Source organism: Thermobia domestica, chromosome 7, assembly GCF_964235325.1.
Source record: "Thermobia domestica chromosome 7, izTheDome1.hap1.1, whole genome shotgun sequence".
Classification (NCBI taxonomy): Eukaryota; Metazoa; Arthropoda; class Insecta; order Zygentoma; family Lepismatidae; genus Thermobia; species Thermobia domestica.
Genome location: NC_137460.1, coordinates 113,843,753 through 113,861,483, shown reverse-complemented (window position 1 = coordinate 113,861,483; position 17,731 = coordinate 113,843,753). Strand labels below are relative to the sequence as shown.

At 34.0% G+C, this 17,731-nt stretch overlaps 1 protein-coding gene and 1 non-coding gene across 2 annotated transcripts in view; one reads left to right on the top strand and one right to left on the bottom strand.

Moving 5' to 3' along the window:
* The window catches only part of LOC145688925 (acylphosphatase-2), a 31,652-nt gene extending 26,916 nt beyond the window's left edge, over nucleotides 1-4,736 (bottom strand). The window contains exon 1 of the mRNA XM_081763092.1: nucleotides 4,573-4,736. Within this exon, the coding sequence (XP_081619218.1) occupies nucleotides 4,573-4,657 (85 nt within the window). The 5' untranslated portion in view covers nucleotides 4,658-4,736. The remainder of the gene's footprint in view (nucleotides 1-4,572) is intronic.
* Nucleotides 4,737-7,931: 3,195 nt separating this feature from the next.
* Nucleotides 7,932-8,004, top strand: TRNAQ-CUG (transfer RNA glutamine (anticodon CUG)). Its single transcript has one exon. It is a non-coding gene; the product is annotated as a tRNA-Gln (tRNA).
* The last annotated feature ends 9,727 nt before the right edge of the window (nucleotides 8,005-17,731 follow it).

Sequence of the window (17,731 nt, the reverse complement as noted above, 5' to 3'; positions counted from 1 at the left end):
GCTTTCCTGCAAACTTGCGGAACAATATTTTCTGAAGATGCAACAGAATAGCAGTTACAAAAGTGGCAAAGTTCTCTCTTGTAGATTCCTGCACGGTTGAAAATAAGAAAACGAATCGTTTATTATAATTAATTGTATAGATAAAGGAATAGAGTATTGAAAGGGTGCGTATGATTTTGTCCTAAATTCTGAGTGTATTAAACTGCTTATATTAAAGAGACAAAATAAAGGGACAGATCTCATAAGTTAAATAAGCAACTGGTAGAAGCATAGTTTCGTATCAGATTTTCAAAACCCGATAAGTAAAAGATGAGGAAATTATTGATGAAGTGATCGAAGTCAAAAGTAGGATCAAGAAAGTGGAGGAGAATGGAAGAGCCTTGAGAGAAGCCCAATGATCCGACATAGCCAGTGATCTAATGAACTAAAGATTCCTCAAACCAGTGTCGCGATCAATTATAGATCCAAAGTGTCCATAGCGATCATACTTAACAATATGGTTAGCATCGATCATACTTAACAATATGGTTAGCATTCTTTCTCTGTTTCTATTTATTCACGTTCATAGAAATAAATTTAAGGCGTGACCAGCATATGACAAAGTTGCTAGAAAAACGGTGAATATAAACATATCTTTATATTAGAAACAAAGAGGTATGGGTAATCAGGGCAAGAGTGAACGCTGGGTAAGAGTGAAAATGCTATTGACGAAGAAGTGGCAACATCGGTAAACAAGCGAATATTGAAAATTAGTTCGGCATGACACATGTCAGAACGGAAAAGGAGGGGAGCCGTGTGCGTGTAGTGTGAAGAGCAGCAGAGTAGAAAGTTTGTTGCAAAAGGAATAAAGTAAAAGATTCGTAGGTAAGTGTCACAGTTTATAACGTAGTTTCAGTTGAAGTTGCAGGATTGGAAATGTTTCCTGGAAAAGCTGCATAAGTTCGTATTTCTTATCAGTGGTACGCAAAAGAAAAAAGTGGTCTGGCAGGAGATGGCAGGCAATTATTGGAAGATACCTGAAGCGGGGCAAGAGTGTACGAAGCAAGTGTGAACTTTCACACTTGCCGCTTGTTTTAAAGTTGGGTAAAAAAAAAAAAGTAGGAGCCAACAGGTAACATTGAGTAAAAACATTTGCAGAGGTAAGACAGAAGTTGGCAGCTATAGACTACTAACAAAATGTTTGCATTATCGTTTAGAATTTCGCAACCCGAGTAGTTGAGCATATGTCATGTCGCACGGGAACACAAAATAAGCTAGAAATTCGCATCAAAGTCATCCACATTCATGGATACGCCCAGCCAATTCAGTGGGGACTTGTTTTCAGATACACCAAGAGGTGAAATGAGGATTTCCTGTATCGTATGCAACGAGTGGTCTCACGAATAATGTTCCAATCTTAATCAAAGGAAGTCTGTGTACGTGTGTGACCACTGTGTGTACCGCAAGTAACATTTTGTGCTTCGTGATGAATGTTGAACTGATTTCTCCTATTTTTATATTTTGTAATTATAACATGTATAATATACAGTACTGTAACATTTGTTGGCAGTTCCATTTGATACTAATCTGTTTGATATTTTATAACTTCCTTAGTTCTATATAACCAGTACATATATATATGATTCAATGTATTTTTTGGTGTTTATGCCTACGTTTCTATGTTTTGATTCGACTGTACATCGTTGCCTCAACCGTTGTTTACTCTTACCCCACCAAATGGGGCAAGAGTACAAAATTTTTCCTTCGTCAAAACTATGTTATTCCTCTGTATCCTTTGCTTGATTTGCCACAATTAAACTGTATATGTTATTGGAGATAACAGGATTCACATAGAGAACATATTGCGTTTTTGTCTGTCACCGTTCCACCGCAATTCTTTGATTTACAAAAAGTGTTCACTCTTGCTCTTGTTGCCCATACAACTTTTGAAAGATGTCATTAGCATGCGAGATGCAAACGTAGTGCATAGCATAGCTCATTATAGCACTTAACACTTCTTACTTCGTTTCTCCATATTAGTCACTTCGTATTTGTGAAAGGAACCTGGAATTAAATGTCTTTTCCCTGTGCATTAGATATCTGTAATAAGTATACTAGTGTCCGCAGCATGTTTAGTGGTAACGAGGAGAAAAAACAAACAAGCATATTTTCAAAATTAATCTTCGTCGAATCAAGGATTATCTAGTGTTCCATAAACTCTGAAACTAATACTTCATAGCAATACAATTGGTAGTGAAAGTACGTCGTGAATATAGATATGATTACTAACAGATTTTAAACACATTTGTAGAATGTAATCTTCAGGAAAGCAGTACTAGTCACCAACTTACACACAAAGTTTCCAGTATCTTGATATTCATCCTGGAAGTGAAGTAATTACGAAAAAATTAATCCAGGCAATTTTTTTTCTCCCGTTTACATCACTTTGATAAACGTCTTGTATAGTTGACGGATTCAATTTCCGGCGAAGTCATATTATCTTTGGTGTTGACCGAGTATCGTGAAGCGATTGGAGAGCTTTTTGAATGTGGAAGTAATAAACTGAGAACCAAGAAACCCGAAGTTTCCTTGGATTCGGAAAGTTGCAATTTATTATAATAAAAGATTAAAAAGAAATCCGTGCTGCATAAACGTCACTTAACTTGGAGTTGAGTATATTTCAATTGTTTATTATATCTTATTATAGTGGGCAGATTTTAAGTACCTAATACTCACTCCCCACTCACTCACATCTCCCAACATTCGTGTACTACATACTCTAGTTTAGATTGAAACTGTGAGTGTAAATTCGAATCAATTTTAAACTGCATTTCATATTAAGATAAAGTACTTAATACTAACTTTATCTTAATATGAAATGGAGTTTAAAATTGATTCGAATTTGCACTCACTTTTCCAATCTAAACTAGAGTTCGTAGTCACCAATACATATTCACATTTGTTGAAGTTAAAACTTTTTCTCAAGATGAAGTCTATTGAGTTTCATGTCTGGACACCTTTCATATTGAATACTCCCATGTTCTTTACTGCAAAGCATAGTTTGCGCCTGAAAATTTCTTGATTTAGGCAACTACATGTATTTTGAATAAATTAATGTAGACATGAAAAGTTAAATTGCATTTTTAGCTTATGTAGCTATTATTCACTTAAAAAACTGTATTTATGAACTATTTTTGTAGTTGATGATATAAATTCAAGATTAGTTTCGATTTAATTTGAAGTTATATGCTTGTAGTTCTTCCATTTATTTTTACTTTATGTTATCACTGAAACTCAAAGAGGGTTGTGAAAGAAAACAAAGTCTCTGGTAGAGATAATTAGTCTGGCGGTCTTGAAGCAAGCAAATTTCTATCAAATTGTTCGACAATAGTCCAATTGAAACGATTTCTCTATTGCATACTTACAGCTAGAAACGTTAACTAGTATTACGTAAATATTTAGTTCTATAGATTATCACAAAACTCGATCTCGCTACTGGGTGGCACCATAACTTGATGATAAAGCGCTTATTTTCAGTACGAGAGGTCTCTGGTTTGATCCCAGCCCATGTGGGATTATGGTGGACAACATAATGTCGGTTCGATTTTTAGAAGTTCTCCTGTTTCTTTCTACATTCTAATTGCACTAAGTCTTTTGTTATCATTCACTTTCATTAATCATTAGCCTACAAGGGCATAAATATGAGACGTAAAATTAATTCGTTGCAATAAGGTTTTTTAGGTTGACATTCACTTGAATTCACACGTACAATTTTCAAGCTGAACTTTATTTACTTAAGCTCAAACTCTTTCTGAGATTAAAGTTAGTCGAGTTTGAGGTGCACTTTATGTACTAAAAGCACCGTCATATTATAAGCTGGAAAATGTTTGGTGAAAATTGGATATTCTGCGTGACATTGAAGTAAAAGAGAGATCTGCAAATTCAACTGACTTAAAAATCAACTGAATATGAACAAGTTACATTTTCGAATAGGGAAATATGTTTCCGTGGTGAGATATCTTGCATCATTCACTTTTATAACAAGTTTGATAACTTCAAATTTTGCTTTCATAAACCACCAGGGATTAGATTTCCAAATATTAGAATTCGTTATGAAATTTTAGAAAACAGTAATATTTCTTTGCAATGATAATTCATTGAAATCGATGATCCTGTAAGCTGCAAAAACATTGTTCTAAAGCATTAAACTTTCCGCCACTAATGTAATCACTACACTATCACTTAAGCACTAAAATATTTTGAATACGTTTCTGGTGGTGTATTTTCGGGTTGATAGGCACTGAAATGATATGTTTTTAGTACTCCCACTTGAAGTTCACTTGCTTCATTGTACAACTGTTGGAATACGTATTTCGACATTACGTTTAAGAATTGTTTGACGATTTCTTTTGAAATGAAACTATTAATTTTTGTCACACTAATAACGATTTCACACTATCTATCAATGCTTATTCTGTACATGAACACACCAACACTTATAATACGACACGTTAAGTTAATACTTAAACATGGATTAAATTAGTCTATGAATGCAATTAGTAGGTAAGAATCCAAAAAGCTATTGAGGCTTACCTTGTACTTGTCCGAAGACCTCGAACTCTACGGAGACGATTGAAGGTGCAGCCACTTGTGTTGAGCTTCCTTCAGGTGCTCCCATTCTCCTGGCCTTGCGTTCAGCTGCTGACTGTCTGACTAACTGTTCACTAACTGAAACACTTTCTGCTCTGGACCACGAGTTTATTTCAAGCTAGTTAATCTCAACACCTCAGTCACGTGGGACATTGTCGGCGCGCGCCCCTTTCCCCCCTTCCCTTCTTGTCTTGTAAGCAAAGAACACACAACACAACAATCCTCTCTCTCCTCTCATCTCCCACTTCTTCCCTGTTGGTGTTTCGTAACACCAAAGTAAACAACAGGTCACCTTAAATATCACACTACTAACAATGGCCAAAACTTCCCCTCTTTCCCCTAATGTTGTCTCACGTTTACAGTCGTTTCAACAATACTGGTCTAGGAAAATAAAATCAGAGAAATCAAAATTGGAGTAGAACTCTTACATTCTAAAACCTTGAACTGATTGAGATGTTTATGTTCTTTTCTTGTATCTAAGTAGCACATTCCTACAGGATAGTATTACGTTCTTGATAATAATAAATTTAGGAGTAATATCAATATAGAGTTAAATAGGCGTAGGTGAACTGTTAGTACCGGAATATTAACATCAAAATCGGAAGGCCTGAGATTCGAATCCCGCGTCTGGTCATTTTGTCCGAGATTCTTCAGGATCTTTTCTTAGTCACAAGGTAAACTTTGAAATTGGAATTTTAACTTTATCATCTGGGCTACTTTTTTTTCTAAAATTCCTTTCTGTCTTTCATTATTAATGTTAAGTTTCCAATTTAAAATGGCTGTAGTTACTATGTCCATAGAATATTGGTAGTAAAAAAAAGCAAATAAATAAATAAATTCATTTAATGATTTAGAGATTCCTTTTTTATTTTCTTAAAAAATCGTTTGATTTAATGCTTTCCTGAAAATATTTAAATTAAAAAGCAATTCATTCTTATTGGTTTTTTCTTTTATAAAAACGTAAGAAAACGTAAGGCAGAACTTCAGGCCATCTCTTATATAAGACGAAAGGAAAGTTCTTAAATATTGAAAATGTGGACGAAAGAAGCTTCGTTTGAAAGTCAGAATGGGGAATAGTGTCTTGTGAAATTTCAGAAGTTCAGATTTTAAAACGTTGAGGTTCATTGGTCCATTCAAGGCCGCGGTGGCTCAGTGATAGTGCGTTCACCTGTGGTGCTTGGGGTCCAGGGTTCGAACCAAGCCCCCGCCAAGTGAACTTTGTGGTGGACAAACACCGTGTGCGTGGGTTTTCTCGGGGTTCTCCCGTTTCCTCCTACTTTCTTCATTCCACCATTTCATTCATTACTCATCATCACCGTCTCCTTTAGCCTAACCGGCATAACCGTAGGACGTAAAACTCAAGTAAACTCAAAGACTTCATTTCAAGGAAAAAGTATTTCATTCAAGGAAAGTTCATTCAAGGAAAAAGTATTTTTGTAGCTGATAGTGCAAGTCAATTATCAAATCATAGCATAATGTTTCGATGTAAAAGCTGTATTAGTCTTACATTCGGAACCGAAAATTACTTAAAGCTTCAACAATATTTTTTGTAAAGTTAAAATTATACTTAAGTAAATCAATCGTAAGCGTTGATGTCTAGAGCAAAACGAAGCAAAAATCCTCATTTCGCGTTCCAATTTTAGCAATATTTCAATACAACAAAGTATGGAACGACATTAAAATTGGGAAATGTGTCTGTAGATGGAAACGCAACCTTGAAATCATGAACTTTACCACATGGAGTAATTTTGAAGCTTGATTTGTATTTCTGTGATTTGGACTATTTGGACTATTTGAAAAAATCTCTCCAATGGCTATTCTGGATCCAATCTGGGGTAAAAGTGGATCTGTAAAGGTAGGGGGACGGATGAAGTGGAGGGGCGCCATAAATGTTTTTTTTGGAAGTGAAGTAACGGCGTCCTCTCGTGTCCCCCATCACTTTTACTCCTGGATCCAATAATATAGTGAATCGAATTTCAAGAATCATGATAAAACGTTAAGAATACTTGTGGTCATGTGCAGCACTTTTCGTTGATCAGTCCAACCGTTTGATTTTGTTGACCTTTCTCATTCTGAAAATACGAATAGAGAAAAAAACCATAGAAATGAAAATGAAATCTTTCAGTTTTACGTCCTACGATTATGCCCTGTACACTAAAGGAGACGGCGATGATGGTAGTGAATAAATTGTGAAATGAAGAAAGTGAGAGGAAACGGAAGAACCTTGAGAAAACCCATGCACATGATATTTGACCACTACAAAGCCCAATTGGCTCAGGCTCGCATGGAACCAAGTAAAGCATTCACTAAAAGTGAACGCTCTACCACTGAGCCACAGCGGCCCCGAAATCGTTTAGCATAAGACGAAATGATGTGATGTGAAAGTGAGTCTTGATATGCAGGCGAGTGAAAATGATACATAAACGGTTAATTAGGAACAAATTATAGCTTTGATGAGAGGATAAGCAGTGAGTTTTGATATAAGGGTAAAATCGATGTTGAAACTAATGACTCCTAGTGCTCGTGGTATACATTCTACTTGAACGCTTTACGTGCCTTCGATGTGGGAGATGCAGCTTCGTCTCCCGCTGGAGTTCATATGGTTTGGAACCCACGTTACTCTATAGGTCCACGTCTAGTTTACCTCGGTGGTGAAAGACACACTAACCTCCAAATCAACTAACCTTTCCTTTTCTACTGCACAGTATTAAAACTAAATTTTACAGCCCCATGTTGTTATGCAATCCCACAACGTAGTATTGAAATGTGGGTTGCATACAAACCGGCTTTATGAAAAGGATAATCTCCATATGTACTGAATTTCGGTCTATCTTATGCGTACTATTCAAGTTCTCTTCTATTATTTTATTAGGATCACGTTAGTGGAAATGATAAGGTTGTAACGTTAGTGCATGCATCCATCCGTTACTCTACATCATATCTCTTGAACGAAAGCAGAATTTTGGAATATTTTTTTCGCAATAGACAGTCAGAGCGATTACATCAACCGACTTCGTTAATTATTCTGACGAATCCGTTAACATTTTCATGAGTAACGGCAACTTTAATGGTGGCTATCCATATCCTATATCTCATACATGAAATACTGAACGCTTCAACTACCAGGATAGATACTTCATTCATAATCTTGATCATTATAACTTTGGAAATATTGCTTAGTATTATCAAAACTCATCAAAGCAACAAATATATATTAATAATACATACGTAACAGTTTTGGCATTGTAGCATCGCTTCTGATAAAGGTGATGTTATATTGCTGAAACTGTTACACAAGTAGGGGCCGTGGTGGCTCAGTGGTAGAGCGTTCACCTCTGGTGCGTGAGGTCCCTGGTTCGATCCCAGGTCGCGCCAAGTGGACTTCGTGGTGGACTAACACCGTGTGCGTGGGTTTTCTCGGGTTCTCCCATTTCCTCCCACATTTTCATTCCATCATTTCACTCATCTCTCATCCTCATCGTCTCCTTTAGCCTAGCCGGCATAATCGTGGGACGTAAAACAAAGATTTTATTAATATATATAGTTCTGTGGTGGTCAGTTTTATTTTGTTAATCTACTCATAAATGTAAGTTTTGAGTGATTCTCTTTAATTTCTCGGGTAGATTTTATTTCAGAATAAGAAATTTGTGTAAAGAAGTTCCTTATATTTCATTAGAAGTTCCTAAACATCAGTATAGCAGTTTTTTGTTTTACATTGCAGTGTCATGAACTCGAGCGCGGTTCAGATGTGATCTTGTAAATGTTGTCTTCAACAATGGACCGGACAATGCTTTTAATGAATTTCTCAAATTACTGAAGACAAAATCATTCATTTCTCAGGTTTAGAATTCAGTTCTCTTGATATTACATGTATCTGCACGTCTGTCAGTCTTTCTGACTGTTCCTAGATAACTTTCGTATTTTTCTTTACAAATGTCAATGAAGCATTGCTACGTTTTATTTGAGTCAAGAATAGAGGATAAGCCATTCCGTATTTGGATGTTGGATAACGAAACTTTACGCAATTACTTTCACAGAAGAAAGATTCGATTTTTATTTGATATAACTTATTCCATGAGGATCTTCGCTCATTTCCTTTGTTTGAGGTTGAAACCGGTCAAGAAAAAGATGTAAATACACTCATCTTAAAAATATTTATGTTCCACCATTAATTTGTAAAAATTCTCTGATGTTTGTGAAAATAGGATGTGATTTCTTTGAGGCTTAAAAATTGTCCGGGAGACAAAGTGGTACGAAGTCTCATTTTACTAAACTAAGTGATAGAGTACTCACCACTTGTGTGTATGATCTCTTTTCGATCCCAGGCTACGCAAGTTTGAAGTGAACAACATTGTATTCATTAATTTTCTGGGAGTTTCCCCCGTATCCTCTACATTTTTAACCCACCAATTCTTTATAATCTTTTACTCCCATTAACCATCCGCCTCCTTAACCGCTTCTCGGATTAACTCGAATATTTACGTTTAGGAATAACATGTAAAATTGGATTAACCCGAGTTATTACGGTCATTATATATATATTTTTTTACTTTCTTGTCTGGATTAACCCGAAATATTGCGTCATGATAGCGAAAAGTACACGGAGCAAATATTTACATGTTGCTTAACCACCTTCTGTTTTGGTTTCTTGATTTAACCCCACTGGACAGTGTATTACTCCCATAATAGTAAAAGTCTTATTTTTTCCAGTATTATCGCTACAAGGGAGCTGTTCGCTAGTTTCTTTTCTTTCCTTCTGAAGACGTTTTGTGTTTATATTATGACTGCATTGTTGAGTACATTTTGCAAACAATGAGCAGTGATGAAGCAGAAAATTTCAGTATTGTTAGTGTAAATAGAAATAGTAGTAGTGACAGTGAATTCGCTACAGATATTTTTTTTTAACATTTCCAATTTGTACGAAGGTAAATAAAAATGTAAACGCAATTTATAAATTACGCTGAGGACGAAACACAGAGGAACTGGCACAATGAAAGTCAACATGAGGTAGCAGTGGCGTATTTACGATTTTGTTTCTGGGGGGGCTTTGCTAACTTTCGGGGGGGCTTTGCCTGAAAATGTGAAAATTCAGCAAGATATTTCATATACTTTATTATAGTAAGTAAGATTTCGGGGGGGGGGGAGCGTAAGCCCGGAAGCCCCCCTAAATACGTTACTGTGAGATAGTGTAACAGTTCTCCGGTGTGGTTACAGCGTAATTCAAAACTTATCTTTACTTCTTTGTTTGAATTCGTATTACTACTAACTTTTACATTGTATTTGCTTCTATTAAATGAAAATAGCATATATTATGATAATATAGCCATTATATTATGACATATGGAACAGTATATGAATAAATATAGTATATTTTCAGCGTATATTTTATTTCATTCTTACATTTTTCCTATTTTTCAGTGCCCGAAATAATTCGGGATAATCTAGAAGAAATGTCGTAACTTTTTTAGATAGCTTCATATTATTATTACACGGAACTTTTGCTTTGTTTCTGTTCAGTAATAAGTAGATCAGATGTTTCTGAATAGAGCATTTCTTTTAGAGCGCACATTCATTTTATTCTTACAATTTTTGTATTTTGAACTGTGCCCGAAATAACTCGGGATAATCCAGAAAGAGTTTTTTGAGTAGCTATTACTTTCGAAATTTAGTTCTGAATGACAATTAACATAGATCATGAGAGGTTGTGTTTATGATCGAATTAAGATATGAAATTTTAAAATATGACTTTTTTTGGAACGTTTTTCTGCAAAAATGTAGACCGGGAGGCGGTTAAGCCTAAATAACATAATTGTTTAGGATCAAAAACATAATTGATGAGGGCATTAACTCACTTCATCTTTCAAAATGACCTTGAAAAGAGTGAAATAAGATTTTTTAAAAATAAATAAAACTACTGTTTAATAGAAGTAAATTATTTATGATGAAGATAAATCTACTTTGTTATAGAAAATATTAAAATGTTAAATGTCTCTGAATTGCCTGAATTTTCAAAATTTAATGTTTAGTTATTTTTACATATTGACTAAATTAGTGGCGGATCTAGAAGGTAAAAACTGGGAGGGGCAGCTAAAACCCAGACTATGATAAATTTATCATGAATTTACTATAAACTTTCAAAAATATATAAATAATAACTTAAATTATTTTTGTCACTTAAATTATTTTTGTCGCTAAATCCACCACTGACTAAATGTGAACAATATTTTTAAATCACTGATAATTTCTCTGAAATAATATTTTGTGAATTAACTTATAATAGTATTACTGAATAGGGATAAAATATGAAATACTGTGGGAGAATGGCGGAAAAAAGACTAATACAAGTATTAAAAATAGAGAAAACTTTTGGAATTGAAAAGCCACGACAAAGTATTAAAAGATATTGAAAGAGAAGGATACAAAATGGAATATTTTTAGAGAAAAAGTTAAGTGAAAAAATCTTTTTAAAGTCACACGACTGTATTTAATAATGTATTATAATTAGTACTGTTATTTAAAAAAATATATATTCCGTAATACTATTACTGATCATAAAATCTTGAGGCATTTTTTCGTATTTTTCTTACATATTATGGAACATAGAAACATTTCATAAATATATATGAGATAGATAGATAGATAGATAGATAGAGAGATAGAGAGAGAGAGAGAGAGAGAGAGAGAGTCCCGCATACTCCCAAGAATGATACATATAATTCTAACAGTATCACCAATTGTATTACAAGATACTAAACAAAGAAGAAAAATTTCAGTTATGTATTATGTTAAAGATGAACGGCGTCAAGATGAACGGTTAACTAACGACATTGCTGCTGCATGATAACTTCCCACTTCACGGGAAGTGACTCTCCAGTGGTGGCAGAATACCTATGATAATGATGATAATGATGCTAATAATAGTGATTATGGTAAGTTTTTTTTTTTTTTTTTTTTTTTTTTTGCTCATCGAAATTAAATTCTTGGATATGTCACTGAAATGGTATTTATATCTGTTTTCTTTACATTGACGCAGACAATATTTTATTAATGTATTAGTCACCTGATCATTCTCGTTGACAAAGTCTTTTTGTTTTTGGATTCTAGACAGCAGAAAGTACTCGAAGTTGTTGTTGATGGTGTAGTCTGTAATAAGAATAAACTACACCAGAGTGTTTTGTTGTTCACTTAGTATCCAGGCACACTTGGATTGGGTTCAGAAGCTGAGAGAAAGAAAGTACGTACCATGCAGTGGGATTTTCCTTCGACTTGCACATAGTTTATGTGTGTGTGTGTGTGTGTGTGTATTGACGGCTGATTGGTGGTAAACCAAGAAGACAAGCAATTTAAATTAATGCTGTAAGACTTCGTTTCTCTGCCAACAACGTTGTACCCACACGTACTTAGTGTACTAAAGCAATCTATTCCTTATCACCTAATTTACCAATTGTCTTTAAATGCGTCGTAACTAGCCTGAATTAAACATTTTACTCCAAATTTTAAGTTACAATACAACAACGTATTGCGTAATGGTACGATTTTTTTCTAAAAGTCAAAACTCTAAAATTGTCTATATCCTACATGTATTATCCTACAGCGAAAATTGTGTACGCATGTGATTATCTAACTCACAAGTAATTTCTCTAATCATTTACACATTAATTGCCATTAAATATACATCTATCGTTTTTGGATGAGAGAAAGAGATTTAATTCTAAACAAATTTTTGAAAAGTCAATTTAGTAGCGATATTGGGATGGAAAGCATGACAAAACTTAACAGATTTCAAACAAGCAAAATTGTTTGGTTCTTTAATTACAGTAGCGTTTACCGTCCCTTCCAGCACCGAGGTGATTATATGAGACGTGGACCTACAGTTTAAAGTGGAATCCTAACCACTGTAATGTGTTCAAATTTTTGAAAGATTTCAAACTAGAAATCGAACCCGAGATCCCGTGTACCGAAGGCACTAATCCAGCAGGACGGGTAGCAATCAACATTGCGCTTCCTAAGACCAAAAGAAGCAGAGCGTTGTAATGTATACAGGTATAATATTGTGATGTTGCATACTTTTTAATTACTGATTAGGGCAAGACGGGCCTCACTAGTCAAAACACCATAGGTCGTCAGAAACCTGAAAGGTTACAACTTTTAATCAGGTTAAGCATGTAAGCTAGGTGAAAAAATTATAGAACAAGAAAAGGATGCATTTCAAATAGTACAGAATTATGGCTGAGAATGGTTGTGTGAATGAAATGAATGCTTTCTCAATTAAGAGTCAGCTGAATTAAATGTACTCCTAAGGCCCTTTCTAGGTCAAATCCGGACAATCTCCTATTTCATGTTTTGTACGATACGGACACGGACCTAAAAATACAAACAGTCCTCAGTAATATTTTTTAGGTAGGTAGTATATTATACAGGTAATATATAATTTCTAGGTAATATATTTTTACTATAGCTATTGCATGAGTCACAATAGCTATAGCATGAGTATCTATAGCTACAGTGATGCACCCACATGACCTGCATCGGGTCCGTCACAATTGTAATTTCCCTTCCTAAAATTTCGTAACTCGAAATATATTTGAACACTTCCTTTGTAAAAGTATTCTTGTTTAGCACAGACATGATTGGTGCAGCATAAACATTTAATTTTACACTTCATCTGTACTCTTTATTTTCTTATGAAGCAATATAATTCTATAGTTTTCTCTGACAATATAACTTGCAGCACTTAACAATTACTTATCGTCTTTTCGGGTGCAAAATAACACCGGTTCAGTACTATATGGGGAAAGTGTCTTGTACGTAGTTAGACCCCCGAAACTTTCGACCCTTCACAACAAAAATTTCTGGGTGCGCGCCTGTTTTCATGTACGAGTACATATATTTGTATATCATAGGACTCATGTCTGTCTTCCCTTTCTCTGGATCCATAAAAAAGCTTTAACAGGTGCTAAAGGAGTCGCATTAACAGTCGCGTGTTTGAAATTCACAATGCTAGTCCATCCTGTCATCCATTTGATCGGATAGTGTTAGTCAAAAGGTGGTTTTCCCTTGGCCGGTCGGTATATTCTTGATCTTAAGTTTATATAGATGGATTTTCAGAACAATGTGGCGTCCCTTTGTGATTCTCAAGGAATCATTTATTGAGCACTCATTGAAGATCGTGAAATCCGATGAATGTAAGCCGAAGTTTTAATATTAAAAATTCAGAAAATGTTCTTGTCTTAAGATGAGTCTTTAAAACATTGTCCGCTATAATACTTGTAACAGAACAATGTATATTAATATCTAAAATTTAGCATCATCAACTTTTACAATATCTTGCATTAAACTTATATATTACTCAGAGAAGAATGAAGTTTTAGCAAGTTTTCTATAATATATTGTTCGCCTTGTTTTTCCATCAGTCAGTTTAATTACAAACTATAATCTAACCTTATCTCCACAAGTGATCTTCTCACAGAACACAAAGTACATTCAATAAAGATTAAACACCAATAGAAGGGATGAAAGAGTAACATCTATCGAATTATATGAAGACACTGAACTTGAAAGTTAAAGTTCTGTATGAAGCAAATATTTGACTCTTGCAATTTTCATCTTTATTTGTTTTTGCTTTGAAATTGCAGCACCGTAGCTATACGAGACGTGAACTTGCATCGTAACGTGGGATCCAAACTGTTTGAACTCATACTGGAAATCAAATCTGGGTCTCCTGTAGAAAGGACAGAAACGAAATTATAAAAAAAAAGTCGACAAAAATTCTTTCTGTCTGATGATAGAGTCTGACTTTAGCATTTTTTCCCTTTTAGGGGCTTTAACTACGCTTTCTATCACGTTTTCTTAATTGTTGTAACTGACTCATATGATAATATTAAATTTCATGAAGTGCTATTATGCAAATTAATATTTACTTTTCTAAGATCTTTCATATAATTCAAATTAAATTAAAAATATAATTTAATATAATTTATATTAAATTAAAAAAAACAGTGAAAATTAAGCACTATAAACGTGAAGTTGCTACATATTACCATTTTGTTTAATTTTTCTCTTCTACTGAACCAATGTGTTCATTATTCAAATTAATTTCTGCCATCTAAAAAATTACATGTACCTATAATATTCGGTATTAAATATCTGTGACTTAAAATTCTTAGAAAACGTAAGAATTTACGACATTAAAAACAGCAAAAATATGTTCATAAATATCAACTAAGTATCTAATTTTCTGACCTACTATCTTTTATTTTATTCTTTAGTGAATCAGGTAATATAGTTCTAACTCTATAAAGGTAGCTGTATTGCAACAAGTTGAGGCTTGGTATTAGATATTGAGTTTAATGCCTGAGAAGGACATTTGGAGAAGTTGAAAGTGACTTTTCCGAGTACGTAAATCTATTTCAAAGACCTCAAGAACTCCCTCGCGGCTAAACGGTCAGTGAACACGCCTTTGGTGTGGGAGACCTAGGTTCATTTCCAGATGAAGCTTGTGTAGTTCGGATCCCGCGTTACGTTATGGACCCACAATAGCCTGAATCAAGCTTATTCTACCTAGGTAAGTTTACAGATATAAAATAAAATAAATCATGAACATCTAGGCCTCATTATTTATATTATAGATTGAAATGCCATTTTAGTTCAAGTAACAAGTAAAGATTGAGACAATTCCGCCTTTCAAATTTGACAATATTGCATGTATTTATCATCGATCAGTTCACAACAAACATATATATATATATATATATATATATATATATATATATATATATATATATATATATATATATATATATATATATATATACAATATATATATATATATATATATATATATATATATATATATATATATATATATATATATATATAAAACAGAAAATAGAACAAGAACTTTAGGAATGATAAAAAAATGCATCAAAAGATTGCGGTCTTGGCCAATAACTAGTTTTTGGATCAGAGGCCACAAAATTTTTGAACGGCTCCTATAACCGAATTTTCGTATTTTCTACGGAATAAGCACATCATACTGGGTTAAGTGATAGTTTGGGTTTGTCTACACGGTATGTGTGTGTAGTTCTCCAGATATAAGGCGTATAAGAATATTTTTATTGAAATATATTGGATCTTTTGATTCAATGATCCAAAAATTAGTTCGATTATGAAATTAATGGTATTTATTGTAGATTTTCCACCCTAGATCTCCCTCTCCAAAATGCTCGTTATGGTCATCTCTAATTGTGGATACGCAGTAAATGCATTTTCTTTATTTCAGTGGCATTAGCTTACTTTAAAAGCGTAATATTGTTCACTGAAAACGGTTGTACTGACTAGAGTCATGATAATATCCCTATAGCAATTATCCTATCTGAATTTATTTATTTTAATTAAGCTACTTCGTTTTAAATTCAAAAGTTAAGTTAAATAATTATGCATAAATAAGTAGGGTACTGTTTAGCCAACACTCAAACTGCACTAGAATACCGCTTCTTGTGAGACCGACGAAGTCAAGCAGTGCTGGGTATGGTCAGAGGAAAGATGGATGATTGTTCATGTGTTGGCATTGCGCCGTCCACCTAGCATCGTGAGGACAATTAGGGGAGCTACTCGAAAGTAAGAAGTAACGAACTTAGACCTAAAAAGCCAGGGAAACTGATGGTGTGATGACCACACATCACCCAAAGGTATGTATATACCAAGCAGGCTAGAAGTCCCTGTCGCCTATGGGCTATTGCATCAGGAGTTCAGTTTAGTTTTAATTTGAGTATTGTGATTGGATTCAGTTAAGGGGTATAGTATTATCTGTTCAAGTAATTACTGATTGTTTCTTTAAGTTTTTATGTTTTCTTGAAATATTAATGTTTTATGTAATAATACATTCTATAAAACATGAATTAAAACGTAAAGTTAATGAACATAAATTACAATAGTTATATTACTCCATAGAATACAGGTCCAGAATGTAGGTCCTAAAGACGTTTTTCATTCTAGCTGAAAGAAGTGGGATGACTCAAATATAGAATCTAATGTAACGCTATATGACATTCAAGTGACGCTACGTTGTTTTCGGTGCAAGAACAACAAACAATGCGCGCTCATTTGTTTAAAGCTGATAGAGGTTGAAGATTAGAAGCGAAAGACATACTAGCACAAGAGAAGGACGCTGTCTTAGATCATGGCTTGAGAGCGAAAATTGTCTGCAATCCTTCGGATCCTGGACACTAGCCAAAAGGCATACTTTTGTGCATTGCGATTCTTCTGTGTCCAAAGTAATCATCAGACCACAACACGGTAGGAAAAGAAGAAAAGGGTTTGTCATCACTGTTACCAGCACTACATCGTAAAATTGCTCTTTGATGCGTTTATTGTATGTTATAAAATGTTTCATTCAGGAAGTACATAATGATAGCCATATGCAATACATTTTACAACAGCTATATAACGGTTACGATCAACAGTTCACTTCATTGCTGTTGGTTTATCCTATATTTACATGATGTTTACGCTTTCTGTGTTTATTTATTGGACATGGCTTCATATTAATTTTATCACATTTTGAAACAAAACGGAAGTGCAGTCCATCCAAATAATGTTATAAATTCAAAATACAGCACATACAAAATACAATATAAACAGTTTTTATTCTATATCTATCAACTTCAATAACATAAGTCTATCATCAATGACCACTTAGGAACTGTTTGGCTATTATCTTTACTCTTATAATCATTCATGAATTGTTATCCTAAATTTCTTATGGATTATTGTACAGAGTGGACTAAAAGTAAAGTGGTACCTTTTGGTCATGAATTATATGTAACGACGAGAAGGCATATGTTATTATCTGAAGATATAATACTTGTAACTTAGGCATAACGATGACAGTTTTATCTTTTTCCCATATAGTGATCAATTTGAGCTTCCTTTGAAAAATAAAATTAAATGAAATCTTTCATTTTAAGAGGCCTCTTCACAGCGAAATTAAAATACCGTCAATTTTGCAGTATTTATGTGATATCTTCAAATAGATAAAAGATAATCGAAATGTAAAACAAGAGCATCCTAGACAATATTATTTCACTTGAGATATCTTGAT